The sequence below is a fragment of the Lonchura striata genome, chromosome 7, assembly GCF_046129695.1.
Source record: "Lonchura striata isolate bLonStr1 chromosome 7, bLonStr1.mat, whole genome shotgun sequence".
NCBI lineage: Eukaryota > Metazoa > Chordata > Aves > Passeriformes > Estrildidae > Lonchura > Lonchura striata.
In genome coordinates, this window is record NC_134609.1 from 17030238 (window position 1) to 17053959 (window position 23722).

Below are 23722 nucleotides of genomic sequence, written 5' to 3' on the forward strand. Positions count from 1 at the left end.
GCGTAAGCTGTGAGGCCCAAATCCAAGGATTTGCTTTGGGAGAAGCCTAAGAAAGGTTGGCATTCGTGGGTGTAGTAGGAGAACATGTTGTCTATGCCTGATTCAGTGCTGAGTTTATAATTTTCTCATGTTGTGCAGTTATCCTGCACAACAGCGTAGTCTTTACCCATGAATTTTGATGCTTTCCTAAATGGTCATAAACTGGGGGAAAGCATATGAATGATTGTGTATTTGTGAACAAAATGACCTGGCAAACAAGTACATCATAAGTCACTTTTGCTAAAATGATCCTTCCAGCCTTGCAAATCACACAAGCTCTGCATGTCTCCGGGGCACTAACAGCATACAAGTGAAACTGCAATGTTGGGACTGCTGATAAAGGGACAAATAACACTTTAATTAACTGAGAATACATAATATCTTGCCCTGCCTATGTTGCAACTGAGAGGCAAGCTGTAAACACCTATTAAAACAGCACTATTATATCCTACTATGAAAGTTCTGTCACCTTTTAAATATTTAAATCTCAGATTCTTTAAAAGCTGTTTCCGCTGCTTTTACTCTTTGGATGTAAACAGATTTGTTAAATATTTTATTTCTAACCCACCCACGAAGCTACATTCATTTACATAACTTAATGAAGGCTGCATTATTCATTGAACTTCTCATATAACATTTTTTGTAAGACATTATTAAACAAGTGAAGCAAGCCAGTCTAGTAATGAGTCTTCTCTAAACTTGCTGCCAGTTACATTTCCTTTCTCCTAATCTATCACTCTAATGGTTGCAACTAATAAACTTTTTGAATTTTTGCTGCTAATCTGTATATGTTTTGCATTGCATGCTGGATGTATAACTTGACAAAGAATTTACAATACAAACCACCTGGCAAACAAAACTATCTCAATTAAATGCTATGCAAACCTTTTTTTTTTGTTATAATAGAGGACAACTACATGTAAAATAGTACCTTTAAGCCATAAATAAATTCACTAATTTGGGTCTGCAACATACCAGCAGTATATCTCAAACACAAGATTTGTGTCTGCATTTTTAGTTTTTAAATCTTTGCAAAAGTCAGTAGATTGAAGCTTGGTTTATGCAAATGTCCTGCATAGCCTTGTAAAAGATCCAATAGTCTTGCATACAATTCTTTTAGACTGTTCTAGGAAAGATGATATGCAATAATTCTCAGGTAAAGAAATTCAGCAATAATTTTTTACTGATAGTATTTTTTTAGTATTTTTTTTTACTTTACTCAGGTAAAGAAATTCAGCAAAAAATGTTGCTTACACATGACCTGTTTAATCTGTGTTCAGACTGTATCAAAAGTAATATTGGATTTTCAGGGAGTCTAAGCAGTGCAGCTCCCTTTGAGATAAATGGCAAATTTTCAGAATTTATACCTCATAAAATCAATTTCAATTATTAAAAAAACAAAAAAGAAATAGACCATTGGATCCAGGGTTCTAATTTTATGCACATTAGCTTCTGAAAGACAGGCATATTATTTTATCAGCATCCACCCTGAAAACCTTTGCAGATGTGTAGAATTAACAAAAACCAGCAGTGTTCTTTTCTCAAAGATGGCTAGATGCAGATTTGTAAAAACATTTTTTAAAACTTTATATAGCACGTAAGAAAATACAACCTGAAAGTCAAAGATGAAGTATTTTACATATTATTAAGTATTTTTCTTGGTACCTCTCCAAAGGTTAATTCTAAATCACCGAACAGAATAAAATGAGAAAACAAACAATATTGATTGAAATGGGGTAGAAATAAGGAAAACCTTTTTGTCTGTCTCTCATCTTGCAAGGTCCAGGAAAAGACTCATGTAAGGAAATAAAATAAAATAAAATAAAATAATAAAATAAAATAATAAAATAAAATAAAATTCAAAGCATTAAGCAGACAAGACTTCAAATTATATTGTCCCTTGAATAGGTGCTTCTATGAATCATAACAAAGGAAAATCTTTCCCAGCTCAACTGCTGAAAGCAACATGCAAGTAACAAGTCTTTGTCTCACAAGGACAAAATAAATAAACTTGATCAAGTTATTTTTAATCATTTCCAATGAGTCTTCAGCATTTTTTTTCTTAGTCATATAACCACTAGCAAAATTCACTTTTACCTGTTTTGACCTTATCTGGAAATACTCATACCTTTCAATCAAGTATTGATTTATCAAGTAGCATTCCTCAATGCCAATTTACATCAGTGTAATTCTTAATTGTCCTTTTGATTAAAGAATAGATACAACTGTGTGTTGTTAAGAGCAACACACTCAGCACTGAACAGATACCTCAGAAATGCTAAGCTTTAGAGATGCTGGCTGGCAGAAGCTGTTACTCACATGATTTTAGGAGAAGCATGGGTCCTATTAACTCACCCTACCCTCGGGGAAGAACCAGCATGCTACATATAAATCATGGCTTTTTACTCCAGGACCAAAGCACAGCACCTTCTAAATTGTGTGTGATTTTTCGAAGAGAGACCTGGTCAAATATTTTTCTTTTAAATAACAGGCTAACCAAGAGGAGGAATATGAAATATCCTTCCTCCTGTCTTGGTACAGCACCCCAGCACAAACTATGCTCCTGTGGGGAGCTGGAATGAGGACCTGGTCTGCCCAAAAAGCAATTAGCTTTTTGATAGGTAATTTTTCAACAAAAATCAGTTCCTGGACCCAACCTTACAAGAGGGGTGGGGGCTCAGGGTGCAGCAGACAGGCAGCCCCTAAACAGCAACCACAGCCTCAGCAAGCGCCCGCCCCAGACTCTGCTGAGCAGGCAAAGCTGCCCTCGCAGCAGAGCTCACCTGAAACTGGTCTGCAGCCAGCATCCAAGCTGTCAAAATACAGCTGCATACAGGAGATTAGCAGGGGCTGTAAAACCTGCTCAAGAAGTTGGGCAAATATTTCAGCAATTAACCCACACTGAGCTCCGTTTTACTGTAGCTGCGCTGCTACCATTTCTCAGCACAGCTTGTTTAAAGCTAGCTCCAGGATGCCTAAATTGCACGGCAGCGACAGACCGCTTAGCTACAGAGATAAATTATTACAGGGGCAGTACCTAACATAGGTTATGTTGTCATGATTTACAGCAGCTGAGGATGTGCCCCCAGATGTCCAGACAAAATCAAATTAAGTATATGATTTTTTTTTTCTTCTTCGAACATAAAAGCCATGCAAACTTGACTCAAAACCAAAAATGAAAGACTGGCATGTATGACCTTAGACTTACACTGTGAAAGTGTTTGTATTCTCCAGACAGCACTTAGATTCATATTCTTTATAAAAATAAAGTATAAATTAAAATAATATGAAGACCATGCAAAAAGTTCCCACATATAAAAGAGTTTAATTAAAACCAAACAAAACATTTAAAGAATATTGACATCTATTTGGATTTGGAGAATGTTTTGATGTTACAGAAGAAAATGTTAGTAAAGGATACCAAGACAAGAGTCCTGCTGTTCTCCAGACTCCAGATCACCTCCAAATCAGGATCAAGGTTTGCGATTTTCCACCACTATATTGGTAATATAGGGGTCTTAAACTGAGGTTATTTGTCAAGTCTCTGAGAAACATAATGGTATGAGAACTTTGCACAGGAGAAAATATTTAAGATTTTAAACATTGTCAAGAAGACTCAGGTGTAATTTAAAAAGAATGCATTTTGGGGCTGCAAAAAAATTGAATATAAAAAAATATTGATAGTTATATGTAGGCTGTATCTAAAGCCATATGTTAGAAGCTCCCATGTTTAAAATGCTTGCTGGAAACATATCAAATGCATTATAGAAACACCCTTTTAAAAAATTCCATAGATTACATTAAGCACCTGCAGCTATTTTGGGCAACTTAGATCTGTCCTTAATTTTGATCTTGGGAGAACATAATAAAAAAGTGACTGTTTTCCAGAAGCAAACAAAAAATTTAATTATTCTATATGGTGCTACAAGTGCTCATGACACTGAATCACATTGGTTTACTTTGTAGATGTTTATAGAGCCAGCCTATGTTGTTTGACTTTTGAGGGAAGACTAATAGGTGCAGTAAGCAGGGGTGGCCACAAAACCCCTTATGGTTAAGCCAAAATAGGGGTCATGCCTAGGGCATTTTATCTGCCCTGCTTACACACCCCTGGGGAATTGCATCTCAACAGTTGATTCTCTGTTAATCAATTCACATTAGTGCCTGCCTTTTAGTTTTCACTTTGCTGAATTCCAGGAAAGAAGTCCTTAAACCAAATGCATGCTCCATCTCTGACCTAGTCAGAGCTGTTGCATTTCAAGGAGAAATACGCAGATTTTATTTGCTCTACCAGCTGATAAGAGACACCTTCGTAAAGATTCATAGCCAGCAAGCTCAACAAAGAACAAGATTCAGTGGTGTGTTTACACAGGTCAGCAGTAATATGGGAGGAGAGGACATTTAAGAATTTTTTTTCCTCAACTAGCTCCAGAGAAAGACTTATGTGACATTATTTTGCTTTCCTTTTCTTTCTTATTTTCTATGGCTCAACATGATGTGCTTGATAAGGAGACCTGTAGCACTTATCACTCCATGCAGTTTTCAGCAAGCATGTGGTTTTGTACTGTTCTTGCATTTACAAGCTAAAATTTATAACAATTAACTACTCATGAGCAACTACACATGAAGGAGGGAAGAGTTAGGAACCCAAAAATAGTAAATACCTTGTTGACAGAAGCAGATCTGGCTTTGCATTCAAACCCTAGAGCCACATCCATTACGTTACTCTCTAGCATACACACAGATCTTCATACAGAGGATCATCAAAAATAAACTTTATTATCAAACTTAAAATTCACACATTAAACATACAATCTAGACACAAATAATACTGAAAACATTCTCAAACAATAACCATTTCAGGTAATTTGGATGAGTAGCTAGTTACTGTTGTTTTGAATGCTTTTCGGATATTTCTTAATACATACACCATCCTGAAATGTCTTCAAATACTTAGCTGGCCAGCTCTCAATGATATTTTTAAATAGGGGAAAACTTATTTCTATAGAAATAACATTATCTAATTATGAATCAGAGACCCATAATTGTAGTGCTTGGGGGAAAAAATATCATAGCCTCTTGAAATACTTAGAAGACATAAATAACTATTGTACATTTACAAGTTTTAAATATTTAAAGGCCTTTGTTACTATAAAAAGTTACTATGTACATATTAAATGCTGTATAGAAATCCATTTGGAGGCGAGTGTTGAGATCTCAGATTTGGCCGCTGAAACCTATGAATTTGGTAGGCAGATTGTCCACAGGGTACACTATGGGGCCCGTTTTCATTGTAGGAGGTCCATTCAGCAGCTGCCAGTCACAGCTCCGAGCCAACTCCACTGTAAATATTTTTAGAAGGACTTTTGCAAACTCTTTGCCCACGCAGCTCCTCAAGCCCCCACCAAAAGGAATGAAACTGAACCTAGAGGAGTCCTCTGGAGATGGAGACATGAAGCGATCTGGGTTAAATTCTTCCTTGTTGGTAAAGAGATCTGCCACATCATGTGTATCACAGATACTGTAAATAACATTCCAACCTTTAGGGATTTGGTAACCCTATAAAAAAGAACAGAAAGGAGATGTGGAGCACCTTGCTGTGTTAAATAATGTGAAGCGACAGAACAGGACACATCAGTGCACCCCACCTCCCCTCCTGGCTTCCTGCAGGTCACTCTAAAGCAGACAGGCTACATGAACACAAAATACTTGGCAGCTGCTCTGAGGAGTTATGCCCAAACCTTGCTTACATTTAGCTCAAGGGTCTTGAGTGCAATCCGAAATCCTCCGGGAACAGGCGGGCTCAGCCTGAGGGTCTCTTTGATGACACAGCCTGTGTACTTCAGCTGCTCCAAGACCTCCATGTCCAGCTGCTTCTCTTGGTTGGAGCTGCACAGTAACCCCTAGAAAGGAAAATGCTGCCATGACATTCATGAACCACCCAGCCAGGGCTCCTGGCACTGCAAAGCAGCTGCCCCTCAGCTACAAGCAGTATTTTCCTGACACCCCTAAAAGCAGGGCACCACCTGGGTCAAAGGGAGCCCTGTCTGGGATTCCTGTCTTCAAGGTACCTTCCTCCCACTGCCCCCTCCTGTGAAATGCCTCTAAGGAAGACACAAACCTTGACCTGCAGCTCTTTCCTCACTTTCTGCAGGACTTCATGGTGGAGCCCTAGGAAGGCAATCAGCGATGTGGCAGCACTAGCAGTGGTTTCATGGCCCCCAAACAGCAGCTCTGTGGCAGACTCCTTCAGCTCCTTACACAAAGGATAGAAGAGACATAAACCAGGCCTTGAACACAGTATCTCTACCACTCAACCACTGCAATGCTGTACATCATTCCCAAACTGGAACAGACACCCAGGGGTCTGGATGGAGGTAGCTGGTGGTGCTTATGCTTCCCATGGACATCTCCCCATCCAACAGTCTGACTGCAGCCTCTGCACCCTAGTCCTCAATACTAGCTGGTTTATTTAATCGGGAGAGACAGCATCTCCTGCGTGTCCCTTTTGTCCCCACAAGATAAGTGTGATGTACTTAGAGAGCCTGAGGGAAAGAGATTAATCCAGTCCTGAGGAACCTTACCTGCATGTTGAGCTGCTCGCCGTTACCCTGTGTGTGTTCCATCAGCAGCTGCAGCGCATCCTTGTAGCCGCCCTCGGGCTCCTTGCGGGCCATCTTGGCACGGATGTTCTCCTCGATCTTGGCATGGATGATGTTGCGTGCCCGCAAGCCCTAACCAAGCAGGAGGGAGAGCAGTTTGGGTCTTAGTCAGTACTGCCGTCCCTCCCCCGTCGATTCCGCCGTGCCCTGGCCCGCCGCGAGCCTTACCCGGTAGAGCCCGCTGAACGGCACATCGATGGGCAGGGAGAAGAGGTTGCGGATCATCTCCTCGAAGGCCTCGACCAGCTGCTGCTCGCCGTCGGGGCTGGCCTGGCGGGGCTGGAAGCCCAGCAGGATTCTCATGGCAATGCGAAACATGAGGCGCTTCACCTCGGGGTACACGAGCAGGCAGGGCCCGGCGGCGCCCAGCCACCGCGCCAGGCAGGCGCTCACCTCCTCCTGGATGACGGGCACGTAGTGCTGCAGGGCGTCCCGGGAGAAGGCGCGCATGATCACCTGCCCGGGGGGACGAGGAGGAACGGCACAGAGACGCTCAGCCGCCGCGCCCGGGGCGACCACGCCCGCTCCCCGCCCGCCGTCGGCCCGTACCTTTTTGCGGTGCTTGTGCTGCCCGTTGTGGAGGTTGGAGAGGCAGCCCGAGCCCAGGATGGTCCGCACCGAGGCGGGCCACTGCACGGAGACGAGCCGGTGCTCGCCCAGCAGGATGTGCCGCACGTTCTCGGCGCCCATCACCCGTACCGTGGGCCGCCCAAAGAGGTGAGTCTTGTAGATGAAGCCGTATTTCCTGCGTTTCATCTGCAGGAATTTCCGCCTCTAGACAGGGGATGAGAGGGGGGAAGCGATAAAATAAATTTTAGAAAGCATGAGAGGAAGAGGTAGGGAGAGCAGCTGTTTCCCACCTGGGTACGGGAGCCTGTCAAAGTTGCCGCTCATCTCCCTCCCCTGCCGCCCGAGGAGCTCTGGCTCCAGAGGGGCGCCTCTCCGCTCCCCGCGCCATCGCCTGCCCTTACCTGCAGCACCAGCTGCAGCGTCTCCCCGAAGAAGGGGAGCCCCATGGTGCCCGGGGGCAGCGGGAGCGGGCAGCTGGGGTCGCGGCTGCTCACGCAATACAGGTCCCAGAGCTTGACGGCAGCCAGAAAGAGTAGCAGGGGCAGCAGAAAGGTGCACAGGGCGCTGGCGACTAGGGCGGAGAAGCCCATGGCTGGGGAGCGACTCCCGCCCAGCCCCCCGGGAGCTCTGAGTGCGCGGGCTGGGCTCGCCGCGGGCCGCCTTTTATACCCTTCCCAGGTTGCTGCCCACCCCTACCTTGGTCCGATAAATTAGTTCACCCAAAGTTCATCTTTAATTGCGGATTGCGGCCTGGCTCCTCCCCTCGAAATCTTTAACTATTTGCTTTGCGTAGTGCATCCTACCCGCCGCAGACCGCTGCCGGTGAAGGAAAGGTGCTGCCGGGGGCGGCGGCAGCGGCTCCGGGCTCCCTGACCCTGCACCGCGCTCGGTGAGTGGGCTGCGGAACGCCGCCGACAGCTGACAGCCGGTGGTCGGCCACCACCGCCTCCTCGTCCTCGGATTTATCGCCGATGCTCTTTCGAGACCAGGGGTTACACCCAGAAATTCCCGCGCCGGCACCCGGCAGCCCGGAGTCACCTACCCCGCGGCGCTACCTCCCGGCGCCGATGCACTCTGCGGAGCTCCTGCGTCCGCCCGCCACCGTCGTCGGCTGGGAACGGCGGCCGGACCCGGGAGACACCGGGCCGGGACCGTGGGGCAGCCGGAGCGGACGGTCCCCCGTGCTGGGGCAGCCCGGAGACTCCCTGAGCAGAGCCGCAGCTGTGCCAGCGCATCGGCGGAGGAGCCTCCGCTGCCCCCTGGTTCACCTCGAAAGGCACGGCTTGTATTTCTGCCGGCCGTGGAGGAAGGAGCCGCCGGCAGCGGTCCGTCTCAGCCTCCCGATGCAGGTTCAAGCGCGGGTCACCGAGGGAAAAGAAGGTGAGAGCGGAAAGGAAACACGAAACTCGCCGTTCCCAGCTCCCCGGCATCCACTGCCCGCCCTCGCCTGAGGCTCTCCGGCATCCCGTCGGGGCTGCCGCGGCCGGGAAGAGGCGCTCGGCAGGCCGGGCTCCCCGCCTGCAGCCGCGGCGCAGAGGGGGCTGGCGGGCGGGCACCGGCGCTGCTCTCCGGACGGGAGCGGCGGCTCCGGGCGGGAGCGGGGCAGCGGGAGGGCTGCGCTGCCTGAGGCTGCTGCTGGTGCCGGGCAGGAGCCGCCGGCCGCTGGGGAAGGGGCACCCGGCGCGGACCGCGGCTGCGGGGCGCGGAGCTCTCCGCCGACCACGGCTGCTGCCAATACACTTTTTTTTTCTTTACGGTTACCCTGTTACTTTTGCTTTCTTGTTCCCAGACAAGCTCAATAAACGCTGGAAGTTTTGTGTGTGTGTCTGTGTAGGGGAGAGGGTGATGTCACTTCTTATTATTTTTCTAACAATCAACGCATCACACGAGACCCGCCCTCTTCTTACGATGCCTTGTTGGAGCGGGGCTGCTCGCCGCCGCAGCCCCTTGCCCAGGAGGGAACCCCCGAGGGTACTCCCCCGGCCCGGGGGCAGTAGCCCCTCGGGGTTCGCCGCGGCCCGGCCGGTTCCGCGCAGCCCGGCCGGCGCTGGCCGGGAGCGGCGGCCGCGCCCTGACCCGGCGCTCTCCCCTTGCCGGGCGCTGACCTGCTTGTGACCTACAACACGGACCGTGACATCTGCGTGAACCCGGCCGGCAACCGCGCCAAGTTCACTGTCTATCAAAATAACGAGATACGGTGGCCTGAGCACCGATAATTGCCACAGGAAGGCTTTATTATCTTCCCAGCTGTGTATTCCCCAGCCATCGGCTTGAAAAGAATCAAATGGTAAAGAGTGAATGGGATAATTAAAAACATCTTGGAAGGGGGTCAAGAAATTAACAGCCTAATATGAACAAACTTTGATTACAAGTAACAATTATTACACTTCATTTGTAAATGCTTGTGTTTATCTGCAAACAAAATCAGTTTATCAGTTTCTTTTTGTTTCTTTTTTTTTTTTTAACTAGATTCATGTTACATTTTTCAGCGGGCTTGTTGGCGCTCAGGGTAATTTTAAAGTGCGCTGCTGGAGGAGCCCTGACCTTCCTGCACAGGGTGCGGGACGCTGCAGGCCCAGCCCTGCCCGAGCCCTGCCCGCGGTGAGACCCTGAATCGCCCGAGGTCTCAGCCAGCCAGCAGCTCCTGCTAATTAAAGTTAGTCATTGCCACTTGCAGCCACCATCTACTGATTTCACCTCTGATAGGCAAAAAGATTCACCTTTCAGGACAAGGTCAGGAGGGCCAGAGGCTCTGGTTCACTACAGGGTCGGCTTGCCAATAGCACTTAACTCAGCCCTGCAGTTCAACCTCTCCCAGATTTGACTTGTCACATTTGGGAGCCAGGTTTCTGCCCGAGGTGGCGTGGTTGTTGCACAGTAAATGCCAGCACATGCCCTGCTGCAGTGCCCCAGCACAGACAGGCAAGGAGGATTGGCCAGGGCAAGGCCATCTCTAGCAGCAAAGCTATGATGAATGATCATAGAGTTTCAGGAGATTGGAGAGCTCCCCAGAGCCTTTCCAAAGGGACACTGTCTTCGTGCCATGTTTTGGCCCTCACAGGTCAAACTGGTTCTTCACACAGAGCTCATGATACCATCAGGCATGGGATGCTCTAGAGGGACAAAGAGGATTATTTTCCCACTGCATTCACACAGAATGCACAACAGTGGGGAGTAGAAGTGAAGCTGAAAGAAACTTATAAACACGTAATTGCAGATCAAGGACCTGGGCCCAGCTCTGTTCGCAGTACACAAACAACAGGACTCCATTTTATTTTACATGAGAGAGAAATATCCTGTAGGGGTACTCAAAAGCCATCTAAAAGGGTGCCCTCAGCACCCACGGTTAGCCTCGGGTACCACCCCCCACCCCCTGGATGGATGCATGGAACTGCTGTCCTGACACTTTCCCTGGGCTGACAGAGGGGACAGTCAGTCTGGCCAGCCAGCCAGCCAGCTACCACAGAGCCCGTGTCACCTTGCAAATGTCCCCTCTGCAATGTGAAAAGCATCATCAGGAACAAGGGACTTTCTACCACAAATCAGACATATTCAGAAACGTCTCCTTTCTAAACATTTGTTCCCCAAAGCCCCCTCCCCCTGCTTCAGTCCAATCCCACGGGCAGGTTGTGGCTGGAGAGAATATCCTGGGGGGACCTCAGAGATGGCTTCAGGGCAGACCCCAAGCAGCAGCACAGTGCTCAAGCACAACATACACAGCTACTATGAGTGGGTGAATGAGAGATATCCTCTTTGTGCCAGCTCTAATGGGAAGTGCATGAATGAGATTAAATATTTACAATAAAAAGCACTTTACACCCTATTACTCTATCTAGAGTTGATGCTGGGGATTGGGCAACTCCGGCCCTGTGTTTTCCTGCAGAGCCCTCCACTTTCCCTCTTTTTTCATCTAAAAAGCTACAAGTGTGCAGGATGTTTGTCCTGCCTCTCCTATAACACACCTACAGGAGATAACCTTGGGAGTCTTAGCTGTGGGTCTGGGAGTTTTGCTCCCCATCCCTGGTAGCTGGGGGCCTGTATGGGGCAGGGGCTAATGAGCCCCCATGGCATATACACCCTGCCAGCAGCTTCAGCAGGGTTTGCCCCAGTGTTCAAGAGTGGGACTCTGCAGGACACCCTACTGCAGCACCCTGAACACTCTACCAGCCTGTACACCAGGAGAGAAAAAATAGAAAGACCTTTAAGGTTTTGTTTGGCAGTGACCCAGTAGCATTCCCAGCCTGTGACAGCAGAAGCCTGCTCCTGGCAGCTGTGGAGGGGCATCGGCCCCAGGGCTGAGGGGAGCAGTGCCCCCCTCACTGGCTCAGGCCTCGTGGCCTTGGCTGGGCTGCAAGGGGTGGAAGTAGAGCTGCAGCCCATCATCGACAGGGTGCACGATGGGCACGGTCTGCATGGTGGGGTAGCCAGGGGTGGCCAGCTCCCAGCGGGCTGTGCTGACCAGCTCAATGGCCAGCAGCTTGAGGATGGCCTGTGCCAGCTCCTTCCCGATGCAGCTCCGTGCCCCTCCACCGAAGGGGATGTAGTGGAACCGGCCTGCAGCCTCTGGCCGGCTGGCACCGAAGCGGTCTGGGTCAAAGCTGCTGGGGGGGCTCTGGTAGACAGCAGCTGTCTCGTGTGTGTCACGGATGCTGTACATGACGCTCCAGCCTTTGGGGATCTGGTAGCCCTGGGAAAGGGAGAGAAGAGGGAGGAGAGGACTGTTACATACCTGTGCTACTGGAGCAGAGGTGCCTGCAGACAGCTCCACTGCACTGCCCACCTGCTCTACAGTTCCTTTTCTCCCCAGCCCAAGTGGGACCCAGAGAAGTTGCTGGGTGATACTTCCCAGTGAGCTCCACTGCCAAGCACCACCACTGTGCAGGACACAGGGTGCTTGCTCACAACGGCAGGCAGCAGCTCTTTACCAGCCTGCCGGAGTGTGAGGCACTTACATCGAGCTCAAAAGTCTGCAGTGCCGTCCTGTAGCCTCCGGAGACTGGGGGCAGCACTCGCAGCACCTCCTTAATCACACAGTCCAGGTAGCGCAGGCGGCTCAGCTTCTCCAGGCTGATCTCTGCGGTGCAGTGACAGCTTTGCCCCGGTGCTGCCGGGGTGCCGGGGCCAGGGCAGGGCGTGCTCCGGGGGACAGTGGGCTCCAGCAGGGCACTGGGCTGGAGGGAATCTTCCTCCACTGGGGCTGGGGGTTGGCTCTGGTCCTTGTGAATGTCTTTGGCCATGGGGTGGGAAAGTGGTTTCTCTCTGTCCCTGCTCTGGATGGTCAGGGTATCCAGGCAGGGTCCTGCAGGGCAGCACTCACTCTGCTGGTACAACTCATGGGACATCAGCTCCTGCCTTATTTTTTCAATCACTGAGGGGTGCTTCAGTAGCAGGAGGATCAGAGAGGTGCTAGCGCTAGCCGTGGTGAAAAAAGCAGCAAATATGAGCTCAATTGCTGATTCCTGGAGAGGAATAAAAATGACAAGTTTGAATAACATTTCAAAGTGATTGTGTCTCAGACTGTTCTCACCTTTTTCAGGTTACGCCCCTGTGCAGGGGGCCCTGGCCTCCACTCTGCTCTCCCCAGACCTGCACTCATCCTGGGTTGGCAGGGACCAAAGTATTTCTATATGAACTGGACATCCATTTGCCACGTGACTGCTGCAGAACCACAGCTGGAATGAGTACACATGACCTCCAATCCAGCTCTTCTGAGTTTTCCTCACAAGATTTACCAATTTCAAGGCAGCACTTTAGCATGCATTATAGCACGTTGAGTGAAGTCCATTTCAAGTATTATGCTTTTTATCATCATCTGCCAATTCCCCTCTGCACCCAGCTTTTACTTTTCTGTCCAGGCAGTGGATATGGGCAATGCTTTATGCACAAATTCTAGATGTGCTGGCAGCTAAAATGGGTTGCATTTGATCCATCTCCAGTTATGATTGATCTTATCTGGGAGGATACTCAAGGCAACAATCAAAAGCATAAAGACCACTCTGCTAGAGCAGGTCAGCCTGGGAAGTACTGTAGCCAGAAGCACTTCAGGGAGCACACACCAGGCAAAGGACTTGCTTTTCAAGCTGTACAGCCTGAAGCACAGCAGAGTTCCCAGTATCTCCACAGCAGATGTATCTGTAACAAGTTAGGAAATTAATCAGCTCAGATAGATGGACCACAGCACAGTCAAATCTGTAATATGTGCCTTGCCCAAAGTCCCCTCGCAGCCTCCCAGCCTTTGTCTGCAGGGTCTATATGGAACAGCTCATGCCAGGTTGCCGGGAGCTGTTTGCAGCGCCCTCTGACCAACTTTTGCAAACAGTTTCCCAAAAGTTAAGGGTTGCCAGGAGCTCATTCATGGCATGACACGTCTCTGACAGCAACCATAATGCTCAAACCTACGGCACCATCTGAAGGTGCCAGTGGCTCCATAGCACAAGGCTGAGAGTGCTGAGGCTTCAGGCCAGAGACAAAAGCCAAGAAGAAGCCAAAGGCAGGAGTACCAGGAGCTGCCCCCCTGGAAGGCCTGGAACCTGACTGGTATTACAGAGGACTAACTGCTCCAGCCTAGGAGTAAAGAGGAGCAAGAGGAGGCAAGAGGAGTGAGCACTAACCGCTCAAGCCCAGGGACACAGAGCAGTTTCCTTTCACATGAGTGTGTCTGGACTTTAAATTGTTCTGCCACAACCAGTACTGGAGAGGTGAAGCCACAAACACAGAGAACACTTGAAGATTGAAGGTACTTGGATTCAAATCTGATAAAATTAAGGATAATGTAACAAAGATGACTGCTACCATCCCTAGTGCCATATATTGGCTGGTCTAGATGCTTTTGCAAAAGAGCAGCTCTCAAGGGCATCTTTCAGCTGAAATAAAACCCCTGGAACAACAGATTCCTGTCAACCCCTATCACACCTCCTGCAGGCATTAGCAGCAATTTTTACATTCACAAGGTAGCAGACACAGATGAAAAGAAACCTCTCAGTTCCACCACATGCAATTAAACCCCAAGACATTTCAATAGCATGCAAGGAATTTAGGGCAAGCTCTTAGGTTTGAAATAACAGCCCTTATGCTCTTTGCATCAACCTCTGACAGTGCTGCTGCAGAACTTGTGTCACAGCTGCTGTCACAACTTTCCCTCCCTGCTTCTACAAGACCAGCAGAACCAGTGACTGGAAGGCAGGATATCCCCAAGTTTCTTTACCAGTACTGTCCCTGTCCCGGGAGGCAGAATGGGCAGCATTACACCCAGCCAGTAACAACATTATTATGCAGGATGGGTTTTTCAAATCTTTCTAAAGTTTAAAATATTTTAAAACAGTATTGTTGGCAAAGCAACATCTTTTTAATGACATTTACATTTCAAGGGCCCTGGTGAGTTCATGGCAGCAACACAAATCACAGTGTATTCAGGAAAATTTCTGGGAAAACTGTCTTCCCAGATAATTTGAACAAAAAGCAAGGCTGTGTCTGAGAAGCACACAAGTAGCTTTGTATACTTCCCAAGAGAGTGTCCTGGAGGTTACTGAGTGCACAGACATGCAGAGCCTTAACACAGCCACATAACCCTACCAGCATCCTACATCAGGCTGAAGGCTGGTGGCCATGAAGAGGAAAAGTAGAAGGGGCACTCATTCCCTTTTAAAAGAGTCCCTTCCAATGCAAAGAGACACAAGCCTATGAGGGCATAAGAGTGTGAGGAGTGTAGGAGCTGGTGTCCTCACTGCTGGTAAGAGGGGGCCAGGAGCCAGCAGCTGGGGGTGGTCCCCACACGCACCTTGCCTGGCCCCCAGCCCACGTCTCTCAAACAGCCACCGAGTCAGGAGTGGCACTGCAAGGCAGAGGTTCTCCTTACCTTTAGCTCCTGCATGGTGAATTCTTTGCCATGCTCCTTGGCACTGTTCATTATGAAATCCAGAGCATCACTGTGGTCTTCTGGGTTGTTTCTCTGCAGTTTTTCCTGTATAGCCTTCTCCATAAACTTATGTAGCATGTCCCGTGCTTTGATTCCCTGTGAGAGGCACACACAGTTCAAGAGAACCTTAGGAACTGCCCCCCTCTCTAGAGAGACCAGGGGAACCCAAGTGTAGTGATCCTTAATCCCTGTAATAGCAAGAACTGTTTAATCTGCTGTCCAGCCCCAGAGCCTTGCAAGAGGCAGCAGTCTGGGGGGAAATGCTGCACATTCTGCTGCCCTGCTGTTGTGAATCAAATGCAACAAGTCCCAAGAAACTCTCTGGGAGGAAAAGACAGCAGTAAACTCAAGCTACCAAGTTCAGAGGCATCTGCACTGAGCAAATCTACAGCTGTGTCAGATCCAAAAGAAGCTTATTCCAAGGGATAAGAGAAGGTAACAGGAAAACTGAGTCCAGACAGCAAGGCCTGAATGGTTTTACAAGGATATAGTGGATAAAGACACATTAATCACAGTCAGATCATTTTCAGGTGTGAAGCACTCCAGTGCAGCGAAACACTCAAGTAAGATCTCAGCAAGTGATCAGCAATGCCTTTGCAAAGTGGGATGGATGGAATCACACAGTGTATGACTCTCTACAAAAAAAAAAATGTGTCCTGCAAAAGCCAGAAGGACCAGAAATTTGAAATTAAAAATGGCCATGGCCAAATATTGGGAAGAAGATAAAAAGGCTTAGATTTGAGATGGGAAGGATTGGACAAAATAAACCGGGCAGAGAGTGAGGAGAAAGACAAGGGGACTTAAAGGCAAGTTAAGGATGTTGGTCTGGGGCCAGACAGGCTTTGGCTGACCTAAAAAGGGCAGGGGGGATGAAAGCTCATACTGGTGACAACCTGTAAAGGGAAACTGGACAGGGAAAACAAGAGCTTTGATGAAGAGTAGCAGGGAGGCTGAGGGAGAACTGGAACTGGCTGGGTAACGTGATCCGACTGGGCAGAGACAGTGAAAGTAAGAGTTGAGGGGCTAAAGTGGACAGGAGACTTCAGCTGTGGTAAGGGTGGAGAATCCAAAGGCAGAGGAGGGAGAAATGTGAGAGGAAGAATGGTACACAGGACCCATACCTAGAGCAGGAGTGTGGAAAGGCAGGCAAAGCGGGGCAGAGCAGCAGGGAAGAAACTGCAGGTTGAAAAAGGCAGAGAAGACTGTCCCTGGACTGTCTTTGGGCTGCTGGATTACAAGGGACTGAGGACCATAAGAGGGTCTTAAGTTCCCAGGCTGCCTGGGTTTCGGAGGGGTGCTAAGCTGAGGTGCGCTGTGCCCACCTTTCTTTGTGCTTATGCCCACACACCCCTCTGCCATGGGCTGACATGAGCTCAGATGGGATAAGATGGGACAGGGCCAGACATGATGGACTCACCAGAGGCAACATATGGGATGAGGGAGAAGAGGAGCCCTACACTGTACAACGAGTTAGAGCCAGTGCCCAGAGGTGTTGAAAGCCAGCCAGGAGCAGGTGAGAAGTGCAGAGAGAAGGGGAATTAGCTAGGGTAGGTAAGACATCAAGCCCTCAGACCTAGAATGGGATGTTGCAGATGTCCTGGCCCATCAGAAATGTCCCTTGGTGGGCCTAGGGACAGGGGGTCTGTGCTGCCAGGGCCCAGGCCCTGCCCCGGGCGGAGGGAGCAGTGCAGGCAGCAGTACCTTGCGCAGCCCACTGAAGGGTATGTTGAGGGGCAAGGAGAAGAGGTTCTCCACCAGCTGTTCAAAAGTTTTGGCCAAATCCTTGAACTGCTTTTCCTCCAGGCGGAGCCCCAGCAGAATGCGAGCTGCAATGCGGAAAGTTAAGGTTTTAGCGGAGGAATAAACCGCGATAGAGCCTGGCTCCATGCACCAGCCCCGCAGCTCCCAGCTCACAACCTTCTGGATGCGCGGCAGGTAGCTCTCCAGGGCGGCACGGCTGAAGACTCTGGCCAGGATCTAGGAGAAGGAGGAAGAGAGGCAGGTAGTTAAAGCAGGGGGAGCACATATGCCACTGAGGCCCAGGGCTGGGCCGGAGATGCTGCCTGGGCTGTGTGCCCTGTCAGGGTGGCTGTGGGGCTCACCTTGCGGCGCTGGCGGTGCTGGTCACCGGTGGAACTGAGCAGAGTATGGGAGCCCAGGATGATCTGGGTGCTTTGGGGCCACTGTGTGCTGACCAGCGTGTGCTCACCCAGCAGGATCTTGCGGATGTTCTCAGCGCCTGTCACCCGCACCACAGGCCGGCCCAGGAGGTGGGTCTTGAAGACGTTTCCATACCTCTCCCGCCGAGAGCTGTGGAAGCGGGAGCCCTGGGGACGAGCTGCGGGTCAGCCCGTGGCTCCCGCCAGCCCCTTCCCACCCCGCCCCGTCCCCCGGCGCCTCACCTGGAGCAGCCAGTGCAGAGTCTCCCCGAAGAAGGGCCAGCCCATGGAGCCCTTGGGCAGGGGCAGGGCGCTGGCGCGGTCTCGGCTGAGGCTCCAGCGCAGCGCCCACAGGTGCCGGCACAGGGTGACCAGCAGAGCCAGGGCCAGCAGCACCAGCGCCGCCGCCTCGGGCCAGGAGGGCCCGGCCGGCATCCTCCTGCGGCGGCGGGCACGGGGCGGGCGGCGCGGCTGTCGGGCAGGGCGGCGGCGCCCCGGGCTCGGCTGCGGGCGCTGCGCGGCGGGCCCTGCCGGCTGCGGCCCGCCCGGCCCCGCTCGCCTCTGCTGCCGCTTCGCCCCTCGGCCACATTTATATAGATATTGGCCACTTACGCCCGATCCACCTTCGGAGATGACGTATCCGCTGCATATTTAAGCAGCGCGGCCAAGTGCGGTGATTGGCGCGGGAGGCCCGGGGACAGCGGCCGAGGGGCTCGGGGCAGCCCGGGGCTGGGGCCCGGCGCCCCTCCCGCCCCCGCCCAGCTCCTCCGGGCGCTCCTGCGAGCGGGGCACCCGCTCCGCCCCGCCGGCAGCCTGCCCAGGTAGCGAGTCCCGTCCCGGGCTCCCCGACCGGGGAGCGCCCAGCCCCGCTCCGCAGGCCCCGCGGCCCGGCTGCCCGGCCCTGCAGCGCTCCCGGCCCGCACCCGCCGCCGGGGCCGCGCGGATCCCCGGCCCGCACCCGCCGTGAATCACCGGTGAGTCGGGACCTGCACGGGTCCCGCCAAACCAGCTCCGAGGTGTGTTTCGGTGTGTGAAATTAAACAGGAATATGGGTGAGGTTTATATTACTGTATTTAGACCGTCAATAACTTAAAAATACAGCGAAAATGTACATTATTTTTACACGTTCCATTTGGTTTGTATTTGTTAGACATTCTCTTAGTGTCTAAAACAGCCAGAGGGGACAGTGCAAAGAGACCGGTAGTGGGACAAAATGCTAATCGTTGGGATGGGGCTGGCAGGAGAAAGCGCGAACTAACAAACAGATGCGGCACGAAACCAACAGCGGCAAACCTATTCCTTACTGCAACCTGGGATAAAGAACCCGAGATCTTACAAAAGTACAGTTAGAAATAGCAACCCTGAGGAACAAAACCAAAACGAAACAACATGTCACATTATAAAGAAATCAAATTATTATTTACATTCACAACCTCAAGATTAAACCCTTTCGGAGAACAAAGCCTGTAAGTCCTAATGCTAAATAGTATCAAGTCTAGTTCTCAGGTAGTTTTCAAAGGTACTAAAAATCAGAAGACCTTTTCATACCTCCAGACTACAAAACCTGGTATACAAAATTATGTCAAATCACTTTAGGGCTAATATACATTTAATGCAGGAAAACAGTAAGCAGCATCTGAAACACAAGTATCTCAATGCTTAAAACCATTAAATTAGGATTCAACCAGAAAACAGCAACTAAGAGATAATTTCTAAAATAATTCCTACTCAGAGCAAAATTTTGGACACCATATCTGCAGATATTTAAATAACATATTTACAGTTCAGCAGTTCCATGTACAATACGATTGAGCTGGTTTTTATTGTACAACCTTATTTTTCACCATTTGTTTACAATATACAAAATAGTATTCGACCCATTAAAAATACGTACAAAGAATTGTTTGTTGAAGACTACATGTACAATCTATCTACTGCATTTTTCCTTTTCTCGGTTAAACAAAAGCCCTAACTGGTATCGCCATTTGCTTAGTAGAAATAGTGGATAAGAAGCACCTCTTGGTGTGATGAGATTCTGTCAATTTAAGAGGCCTATGTGTGCTGGGACATACCATTTACTAAACTCCTAAGTTGCTTTACTACAGTCTCTATTAGCTTCTGCTTGTCACGGTCATTCTTCCTGAACTGAGCAAAAATGTTGTTCTTTTTGCTGGAGTCTTTCATTCTAGAGAAATAAAAAAGCAAATGACAAACACATTAGAAACGTAAATTGAAAAGGAAAAATCCGAATATTTAGGTTGGTTTACTACTGTTCTTCTTTGGATCCTTCTGCTAATAAGAACTGAAAGATTACAAAACCTGTTCACTCTGTGTTTTTAAATTAAACTTCTGCAATGCAGAAATACATAATGTGTTCGTTTCAACAAATACTACTTCACAAATAACCTGTAAGTATTAAGCAAGTACCCCTTCAGCTGGACCCTGATCCTACTAATTGCCTTAAGAGAGAAGCAAGTCAGAAAACCCGTTAGTATCATCTGCTTCCATGGTAAATTCAGACTCGGCGAATGGGTGAATTTTGTTCACCGTCAATAATGGGCATCTATATTGCTGATTTCCCACACCAACGGATATAAAAACGAAATTCGGGAAATTAAGTAAGTTACAGAAACAATATTTTGTAACAATATAGGCGATACATACCCTCTGTGAACTCTGCAAAAGACATTTTCATCGCAGGCAGGAGAGGAGAGAAAACATTGTTAGAAAGCATATTTAAACCGCAACGTGATTTGATGCGGTTTTTACAAGCAGGCTGGTACCGGGCTGCCGGTAGCGTGCCGTGCCCGCCCGCCAGGCCGCCCGAAGCGCTCGCATCGGCTTCAGCACGGCCGAAGCTCAGCGCGTCCCTTCGCGGAGCGGCAACCCCGGCACCGCCGGCCGCTCCCGCGGCCCGGCCCCGCCGCTCCCGGCAGGGCGGCTCCGGCGCCGCTCCGCTCCCCGCGCCGGCTGCTCCCGCACTTACTTCTCCAGCAGCGTGAGGGCCGTGCTGGGGTTGACCCGCAGGTACTTGGAGGTGGCCTGCCCGTAGTCAGCCAGGTAGGTGGACCAGTCCCACACCATGAAGAGGTCCAGGAGCTGCGGGGGGAGAGGCGGGTGAGGGAGTGCGGGGAGGCTCTGCGGAGAGAGGCCGGGCGCATCCCCGCGCCCAGCCCAGCCATCACCCCCCCTTCACCTGCCCATTTCTTTCTTTAACGTCCCTCACCTCCCTCCGTGTTCGGCTGTGCGGGTTTGGCCCCAGGAGGGGATGCTAATGGCTTCACACTTCAGTATTTAGGAACTTGCTTTACCGTGGGGAGCAAGACAGGGATGCTCGTGTCTGCTGCTTCTCACACTAATTTAAACGAGGTTCAGGTAGTCAAACTAAAGTGAATTAACACCTCCTGGCCTCCTAGCTGCAGTCTCCATTATGAGTGACCCCTGAAACTCAGAGCCAGGCCCTGGGCACACTTCTGGCCCAAACAAACCCAAATACATCACTGGAGGAACAAAAAGTCTCCAAGCACAGTACTACACTTGGCTGCAGTTTCAAATCAGGTCTTGGACTCACAATCTGAGAGCTGCTGTTCAACAATAAACCAGCCTGCTTTTACAATCAGATGCAATGCCAAACCTCCAGCAGCCAGCGCCCTCACAGCCCTGAAAGCCTAATTCCCCCTCCACCATCACCGGGTGCAGGCCAGGCACCGCTGGGCACCCTGCCCAGGCTGCCAGGGCACAGGCAGCCCCGCTCGGGGATGCCTTTCCCACGGCTACCTGCGGGCCAGTGGGCCCCACTGCCATTGACGTCAACGGCGGGGCGCCCCAGCTTCCCCCTGCGTCTGGTGCCTGGCCTTGTCCTGCTGCTGAGGGCTAACAAGGGCTTGTTCTCAGGCTGCCCCGTGTTAGCCAAACCTACTGTTAAAAAAAGCGTTGGGAACCATTAACAACACTTCGCCCGCAGTGCCCGTGGCTGCTCCACTGAGCTGGGTCCTCAGTGTAACCTAGAGCCCTGCTGAATCGGTAATGCTGGAAAGGTGGGCTGGAACAGGATTTTGTGTAGCAAAACCACTTGAAAAAATGTAATAGACAACTGCAAGTCACACCATTTTTCTATCTCAAGGAAGAACTGTTCACTTCAATCATTTGCTTCTGCTAAGCCAGACCAGAGCTGTTAGAGCTGGGACACAACAGTAGCAGCCCCTGCTCCCACAGGCAGAAGTGGAGCAGATGCCCTCTCTTCTGACTTCTCAGGCTACACCCCACTTGTCTTACTCAAACTTCTCATCCTGATAAACTGTCAGAGGAGTCCAGTAATGCTCATGCCCAAAATCATAACACCAATTCATTTACAGAATAAAAGCATACATCCAACCTTCCCAGCTTCACATTCCTATGCCTCTATTTTGCAAATTTTTCCACTTCTAAACCACTTTTTTATGTCACTTTCAAAAATAGTGTCTAATTTAAACACGTAATTTTCTAATTAATTACTCCTTCCTTATTGGTAGTGTAATCTTTAAGGACTAGGTAGCAACATTTCCTGGCATTATAACGGACCTCTGGCACACCCACTGCTCTGTCATCCCAAAGACCTTTAGGGACCCTTTCAAACCTCAGCAACAATTACATTTTACATTTAACTATCTCACAGGGGTGAAAGGATCTAAAGTCCAATGAGGCAACTTTACTCTCTGCTGACTAGATATCCATGATAACCACCAAGGTTAAATTCAAACAGTTCTTTCCCACAAAGCCCATTCTCAAGATGGAACCTACCAATTTTACTGAGTTGCTGAGAACATGCCTTCAGTCACCATTCAAACAGACTTGGGAAGGCTTGGTAACTCAGTTGTGAAACTCACAGCTTCAGTTGCTACTGCATGTTACTCATCACTTGTTATTACCCATGTTACACAGTTTGTGGTGCCCAGTCCTTATTTTTTAGCACAACCAAAAGAGTTGTGCTAAAAAAAAAAAGAGTATTTTAAAGCACAACCAAAAGAATGGAAAGACAGGACAGGCAGATGCACAAGACAAGATGTGAGGATAAAGCTGTCAGGAACCCAAACTACATAATCTGGTGATTAATAACTTACTGCTACTTACAGTGCTACTTGTCATGGGTTCCACATGGGACGTGGTCCTTAAGGATGGACCAATGCTCCTGCAGTTGTATTCAGTGAGTAAGAAGTGAAAGATTTCATTTCTTATCCCTATTGTACCATTAAAATTGAGGATTCTGGGTAAATCCTAAACAACCCTGAAGCTCACATGGGTGAAAGGTATCTAAAGGTATCCTGCTAGCAATGTGCAGCCCAAAGCCATTGATGACTGACACAATTACAGTGCTGACAAGTTCAAAGAAACTTCCCTGACAATACTGCAGGAGTGAGTTTCATATGATGCTTTCAATGGCTGACTCAATTGATTGTGACATGGCTCTGGGAAATCTCAGTGATAGTGATGACTGGAAGATTACACCTCATTTGTCACCTGGCCAAACACAGGTAAGCATGGAGGGCTCTGAACAGACCATGAAGCCTGCTGTTTCTCAACACGAGGTAAAAAAATGTCACACATAACACGAAGCATATTCTGTGCACTCCAAGACAGTCCTGGCCCTAAAGAATGAACACCCAAAGAGACACTATTGGCAAAGGTGATGTACCCAGAGCTTCTTCCCTGCTCCATGCATGGTCAAAGAGCTGCACGCAACCAACTTCATGCTAATAAATCTCTTTAAGTTCAAGCAGTTGTCATGACACATGGCTGGTAGCTCAAAGGCCCAGGCATGCAATCAAATGACACATGTCACTCAGTCACAGCCCCCTTCCCTCCTTCTGTCAATCTGTTCAGGGGCTGCAGTATGACAATCATGTCCTGGATCTGGATTAAATGTGGCAGGGAGCTGCAGACACTGCTGGAGACCAGACTGCTGCTGTGCACGATTATGGATTGTGCGTTTTGTCCCACTCCCAGGCGCAGTTCTCACCGTGGCACACTGCTGCATGCAGTGGGCTTTGACCGCAAGTACTGCGTGCTGTGGGGTGGGCAAGAGCTGCCCGGTGTGCAGCTCTTGGGATCTGTGTCCTGGCCACTCCTATCACCTGCACCTGCCCTGGCACCCAGGCTCGGTGGATGCACAGCCCAATGCAGGCGCTCTGAGGGGAGCAGGTTGGCAGAGAGGACAGTCTAGCAGAAATGACACACTGGCCCCAGGACCACCACATGGGTGGTGGGAATTAACTTCAATCCATTCATGCAAAGCTTCACTTGAGCACAATGCAACACCAAAATCACCCTCAGTCCAGCAACAATGCAGAGGTGTTAACTCACCAATCTGTTTCAATTTCTGCTGCTCTGTTCCTTTCTGA

The 23722-nt window shown here is 49.5% G+C and overlaps 3 protein-coding genes across 4 annotated transcripts in view; all 3 read right to left on the reverse strand.

Moving 5' to 3' along the window:
- Positions 1–5192: 5192 nt before the first annotated feature.
- Positions 5193–7861, reverse strand: CYP26A1 (cytochrome P450 family 26 subfamily A member 1). Its single transcript, XM_021540193.2, has 7 exons — positions 7673–7861; positions 7251–7475; positions 6870–7157; positions 6624–6773; positions 6161–6295; positions 5790–5942; positions 5193–5598 (listed from the first exon to the last, which is right to left on the reverse strand). The coding sequence occupies exons 1-7, from the start codon at positions 7859–7861 to the stop codon at positions 5257–5259; spliced, it is 1482 nt and encodes a 493-aa protein (XP_021395868.1). The 3' UTR covers positions 5193–5256.
- Positions 7862–11595: 3734 nt separating this feature from the next.
- CYP26C1 (cytochrome P450 family 26 subfamily C member 1) lies at positions 11596–17780 on the reverse strand. The gene is made up of 6 exons (XM_021539956.2): positions 17589–17780; positions 17289–17513; positions 16888–17163; positions 15127–15282; positions 12224–12730; positions 11596–11958 (listed from the first exon to the last, which is right to left on the reverse strand). Exons 1-6 carry the CDS (start codon positions 17778–17780, stop codon positions 11596–11598), a joined length of 1719 nt encoding a protein of 572 aa, XP_021395631.1.
- A 618-nt stretch (positions 17781–18398) lies between these two features.
- EXOC6 (exocyst complex component 6) overlaps positions 18399–23722 on the reverse strand; it is an 87201-nt gene continuing 81877 nt past the window's right edge. For both annotated transcript variants that reach the window (XM_077784642.1, XM_077784641.1), the window contains exons 21-22: positions 20332–20444; positions 18399–19530 (exon numbers count right to left, since the gene is read on the reverse strand). In XM_077784642.1, the coding sequence (XP_077640768.1) occupies positions 19398–19530; positions 20332–20444 (246 nt within the window). In that variant the 3' untranslated portion in view covers positions 18399–19397. The remainder of the gene's footprint in view (positions 19531–20331; positions 20445–23722) is intronic.

What these genes read in the sequence shown, in the direction of transcription:
- CYP26A1 (XM_021540193.2), bottom strand. Translation starts at nt 7,861, where the DNA reads ATGGGCTTCTCCGCCCTAGTCGCCAGCGCCCTGTGCACCTTTCTGCTG. An exon ending in GCGAGCAGCTCAACATGCAG is followed by an intron (nt 6,296 to 6,623) that starts GTAAGGTTCCTC and finishes CCTTTGTGTAAG; the next exon opens with GAGCTGAAGGAGTCTGCCAC. An exon ending in GGAAAGAGCTGCAGGTCAAG is followed by an intron (nt 5,943 to 6,160) that starts GTTTGTGTCTTC and finishes TTTCCTTTCTAG; the next exon opens with GGGTTACTGTGCAGCTCCAA.
- CYP26C1 (XM_021539956.2), bottom strand. Translation starts at nt 17,780, where the DNA reads ATGCCGGCCGGGCCCTCCTGGCCCGAGGCGGCGGCGCTGGTGCTGCTG. An exon ending in TCACCATGCAGGAGCTAAAG is followed by an intron (nt 12,731 to 15,126) that starts GTAAGGAGAACC and finishes ATTCCTCTCCAG; the next exon opens with GAATCAGCAATTGAGCTCAT. An exon ending in TGCAGACTTTTGAGCTCGAT is followed by an intron (nt 11,959 to 12,223) that starts GTAAGTGCCTCA and finishes TCCCTTTCCCAG; the next exon opens with GGCTACCAGATCCCCAAAGG.